Here is a 5594-nt window from a genome sequence, read left to right as displayed (position 1 = left end):
CATCTTGAATTTCTGGCAGTTTCCTGTTAATATACAGCTCATGACATTTTTCAAAGATTTTAACCCAGATTTAAATTTTATGTGATACTAATGATACTGTTCAAGAATTTGCTAATTCTGTTAGATCTCCATTGTTTGGAATGGGCACAAATATGTATCTTTTCTCATCAGCTGGTCAGGTTTCTGTCTTAAAAATTTCTTGATATATGTAAAAGAATTCTTCCAGCATTGCATACGGTTGTTGAAACTTCTCAATTGGTGGTCTGTCAGTTCCTTAAGCCTTGTTTTTTGCATATAGTTTTAGCACAGCTTGAACTTTTTTCTTCAATACTATTGATTCTTGACCATATGCTACTACCTGAAATGATTGAATGGCAACCAATTATTTTTAGTGCAGTTAATCTATGCATTCCTTTCACCAATATTTTGTTCATAAAATGTTTCACTATTGCAACTTAAGTCTTGAATTTTTTCTTCAGTTCTTTTTTTTAAATTTTTTTTTATTTTTTTAATTTTTGTGTGAGTGTACCGTCAAATCAGATCTGACTGGTACAGGAGGGGATCGTCCCTCCTTTTCCCGGCAGAGCATCTGGTGGATTCGAACCGTGAGCCTCTGGGATTGTAGTTGCAGCTTCTTGCCACTAGGCCACCAGAGCTCCCCTTTCTTCAGTTCTTTTAATCTGAGAAATATGGAGTGTATTCTCTTAGTTTTGTAAGTCATATATTTTCTATCATTTTTTTCTTCACTTTTTAAAATTTGAGGAATATTGAGTGTATTCTCTTAGATTTGTAAGTCATTGTCTATTTTCTGTCTATCCATTTTCATTGTTTAGAAATAACCAATAGTTTCAGTGTTGTCCTCGCCCTTGACACATGTGTCTGGACCCACCCATTTCCCTGCTCCACCAGCATTCTCTTCTGTTCCCACCTACTCCCTTCAACACCTATCTCCTACTATCCACCCCTTGATATGATAGCTTATATCTCAAGCTTTCTGGGCTTCTTTGATTCCAAACACTTCAAGCTGCTGTGTGTTTCTTATGCTGTGGCCAGTGTCTCTTGAGTTTAAGAGTCTGTAAGTCTGAATACAAGGTATTAATGTTAGGGAATCCTTTCTACCTCATGGTTCAGAGGAAAAGTCCTTTCCCTTGAGTTTTTGCTCCTGGTTTGGCTTCTTGTGGCTTAGGGCCGCTTCTTCTCCATTTGCAGCACACTGTAGTCACAGTGTTTTTGAAGGCAGGGTAATGTGTCCCATAGATCTTATAGATAGTGTTGTTTTCTTGCCCAAGGGCCTGTGGCCCAAAAAATTGCAGATTCCGCCTTGATCTGCAGGCTTCTGGGGTACACATACCATTTTTGGTGGTGGTGGTAGTAAGCTGAGTCCTTGCCACTTGTGCCCTGCTTTCCCTCCTGAACCTCCTCTTCCACGCCTGGTGATGAGATTGAGATTGTAAACAGCTTTAGTTTGCTTGACTCCACAACCAACACTCTTGGCACCAGCAGCCAGGAAATGAAAAGACATATTGTGATGGGAAAGTTGACTGTTAGGGACCTCTCTAAAGTACTCAGGCGCAAAGGTGTCTCTCTGGAGACTAAGGTGCATCTGATACAGGCCATGGTCTTTGCAGTCACTTCCTATGTGTAGGAGAGCTGGACAATGACTAGGGATGATAGAAGGAGAATTGATGCCTTTGAGCTGTGGTGTTGGAGAAGAGTATTGAATGTACCATAGACAGCTACGAGAATGAACAGGTTCAACCTGGAGAGGGTTAAACCAGGCTGCTTCTTGGAGGCAAGGATTCTGAAGCTTCGTCTGACATACTTTGGAAATGTTGCAAGGAGGGACCAGTCCTTGAAGAGGGACATCATGTTTGGGTGGGTGGAGGGACAGCGCAGGAGAGGAAGACCCTCGAAGAGATGGATTGATTCAGTGACTGGGATACTGGGGGAAGATGTGTCAGAGACAGTAAGACTGACACAGGATAGAGCAGGGTTTAGGGTGTTGTACATAGGGTTGCTATGAGTCCCAGATGACTTGACGGCACATAACAACAACTATCCATCAAAAGCTTCCATTCAACTTTTTTTTTTCATCTCTTCCATTTGTTTTGGTGACTCAGTGTTCCAAAGTAAGAGTAATTGTAGAACAAGATTATCAATAATGTCATTAAATTTATCATAATTTTTCTGCTTTTTAAAATATCCATGAAATTTTATTGAAAGTAAGGATGGTATAAATTACTGGGTTTTATATATCATTACTGATATAAAATTAAACTTTAAGAATTGATACTTAATTTTTCTAATTTAGGTTCCTACTTTAGAACCAGAAGATTCTATGCAGAAAATATAGATCAATCAAAATTTACTTTTGGTGCAAGCTCATCTTCTGTACAAGACACTAATTATCCTCAAATACTGAAAACTCCATTGTCTGCTGGGAACCCCCAGAGATCAGGTTGTAGAAGCTGGACACCTCAAATGGGATATTCAGGTAAAATGAATAATAGATTGACCCACATAATATAATACCCTGTTGGAGAAGTTTTTGGATGTGTGTAATCTTTTGTGATTCTAAATGTTTTGTAGGGAACTCTGATGGCATAGTCTGCAGGGAGATGTTGTATTGCAAATCCTAAAGATTTAGGCATCTCCCTGGGGATTAGAATCTACCAGCAGCTCTGAGAGAGAAAGATGGATTATTTTCCTCTTTCCTCTTAGGGGATTTACAACCTCAGAAAACTTGCTGGAGGATCAGTTAAGAGTTGGTTCCAGTAATGAGTGAAACATGTTGTAAATGGTAAATTGTTGGTAGGTGCTACTGAGTCAAGTACAACTCATAGTGATCCTCTAGACAGCAGTTCTGAACTCTGTTCTATCTGATGCCATCCTCACAATCTCTGATCTACTTGATCCCATTGCTGCTGTTACTGTGTCACTCCTTCTGGTTGAGGGTCTTCCTCTCTTTTATCAGTCCTCCACCTTTCCAAGCATAATGTCTCTTTCCAAGGAATAGCCCCTCCTAACAACATGCCCAACATATGTGAGATGAAGCTTTGTCATCTTTGGCTGCAACTTCTCCAAGACATATCTGTTTCTTTGACAGTCCATGGAATACTCAGCATTCTGGGTCTACCTTCTCCTAGATATATCTCTTTCTTTTCTGAGAAATAATATGTCTGGTTTTTCTGTCTTTTTAGTTTCTTTTCCTAGATTTACTGAAATTCCTTATATATGTGTGTATACTGAATACTAAATATTTTAATATTTTTAATGGCTTTGCCTAGCTTTTATTACTAAATGCATAAAATTAGTATTTATTGATAGGATTATTATTATAATTAAATGGGTTAATCTAAGTAAAGAGTTTAGAGTATTTCTTGTCATGTAATAGCATTTAATAGCATTTAATGTTTACTATTTTATAGTGTCAGAGACAGTGCGATTGGCACAGGACAGAGCGGAGTTTAGGGCTGTTGTACATAGGGTTGCTATGAGTTGCAGGCGACTCGACGCCACATAACAACAACAACAACAACAACAACAACAACATTTTATTATAATTTTTATCTTCACTTTACACAGATATCTCTTAGAGTTTATGGTTCATAATATCAATATTTCCTCATTTGATTTTCTCAGCTGGCTGTTTCATAAAGTAGATCAGTTACTACATTTTGTGGTGTATTGTTATTTTATGAAATGATTTGCCCAAAGTCAGATAGCTTTTAAATAGCAGAGTAAGATAAATAATCTAGGTTTTCTTCTCCCAAGTTCAAGGTTCCTATTATGATTCTATTCTAGTAAAAATGAGACTGTGTAATTTATTAATTTTAATGTCAGAGTTGAATTTGGTGAAATATTTTGACAGTTAATATTTTTACTCTGTCTAGGTAATGAAAAGAATTTTTTTACAGGTAAAAATAAGGTTATATTCTTGATTATTAATAGGCATGTCCTAGAGATGTACAGCTTAGAGTTTTATGGAACTAGAAATTATTACTATTAATATATTTTACATTTTCTTTATTTAAAAAATTTTAATAGCTACGTCCTCATCTGCAGTTTCTGCACACGCTCCATCAGTAATTGTAGCTGTTGTAGAAGGGAGAGGACTTGCCAGAGGCGAAATAGGAATGGCAAGTATTGATTTAAAAAACCCACAAATTATATTATCCCAGTTTGCCGACAACACAACATATGCAAAGGTAACTATTTATAATCCTAGGAAATTATTGATCTATTATGCATTATGCAAACTTGGAGTCAGTGCCTTCCTAATTAGGTTTGGGTTTTTTTTTTTTTTAGAATAAGTATTCTTTATCATTTCTCCAATATAGATTAAATGAAAATAAAGCTGTTTTACACCTGATTTTTAATTTTAAAATATATTCTGTCCTAAAATGAATATTTTTGCTACTACTTTCACAATCCCAATTTAATATTAGTTTTTGAAATTAATATTTTCAAATAAATAATTCCTGATCTCATTAGAAAAGTAATATTTCAAGCTACTTCTTTCCAATAAAATGAATGAAAATTTTCCTTTTCAGAGGTAAGAAAGCTGACAGATTTGCTTTAATTTAGTAATTTTATTTCTTGTCTGTCTTGCCTTTTTTTTCATATTACTCATCATTAATTGGGGCCACTGGCCTATCATCCTGGGAATTAAGCTACGGGGAGTTTTGTAGCTAGCCCAAAGATGACACTTCTCTGGTGGTTTGAATCCACCAGTTACTCAGAAGGAGAAAGATAAGTAATCTCCTCCTGTGCAGTTTACATGGACAGTGTCTCTGAAACCCACTGGAAGATCTAACTCCACAACAATGATTTTTATTTTTACCTGGTGAAATTAGTTTACTCTTACTCATTGATATTAAATTGGATCCAGCTCATGGCTGACCCTGCACTGGATTTCTAAGGCTGCGAATTGCACTGAAGAAAATTCCCTATTTTTTTAACTGAATGCTGATCTTTAAATATTAAAAATGTTACTTAACTCTTGAAATTTTTAAAAACAATATAGATATAAAATATTAAACTGTTATTTTTTAAAATTCTTTTTGTAAGTAAATAGATCTAATTAAGAATTAATTTTTAATATTTGTAACAACTTAAATGATGCTAGAACTATTTACTAAGGTAGCTCTGGTGGTTGAGTGGTAAGGAGTTGAGTTGCCAACGCAAACATAGTTCTAATCCACCAACTGCTTTGTGGGAGAAATAGCAGCATTCTCTTCCAGGATGATTTGCAGCCTTTGTAAACCTGCCACAGGTCAGCTGTGATTTGTTTCCGATTCGATGGCTCATGACAACATTCTTTACTAACTTCATTTCTGGCTATTTTACATTTTTAAAATGCAATTTAAAAAGACTATAAAACATTTAAAAATATTTTGTTAGGCTAGCTGATTAAAATATTTTGTATCTTGAGTAATAAAATTTGTATGTGAGGCACATGAAGCATAACGAATTTGCTTCTCAGTATTTCTGTACTCTCAAATTATATGCTATCTCTGGTATTACTATACTGATTGTATCACTAGTATCACTACAGCTTATTGAATTTTAAAAAAATTTTTAAATTTTAATAA

General features: G+C 35.4%; 1 protein-coding gene across 1 annotated transcript in view; it reads left to right on the top strand.

Moving 5' to 3' along the window:
• Window positions 1-5594, top strand: part of MSH4 (mutS homolog 4) — a 142943-nt gene that overhangs the window by 23913 nt on the left and 113436 nt on the right. The window contains exons 2-3 of the mRNA XM_006888613.1: window positions 2312-2494; window positions 4048-4208. Coding sequence (XP_006888675.1) covers window positions 2312-2494; window positions 4048-4208 — 344 coding nt within the window. The remainder of the gene's footprint in view (window positions 1-2311; window positions 2495-4047; window positions 4209-5594) is intronic.

The sequence above is a fragment of the Elephantulus edwardii genome, unplaced genomic scaffold (assembly GCF_000299155.1).
Source record: "Elephantulus edwardii isolate Elephantulus edwardi_28Jun2011 unplaced genomic scaffold, EleEdw1.0 scaffold00069, whole genome shotgun sequence".
Lineage (NCBI taxonomy): Eukaryota > Metazoa > Chordata > Mammalia > Macroscelidea > Macroscelididae > Elephantulus > Elephantulus edwardii.
Note: the sequence above shows the minus strand (reverse complement) of the source record. Positions and strands in the feature narration are given on the sequence as shown.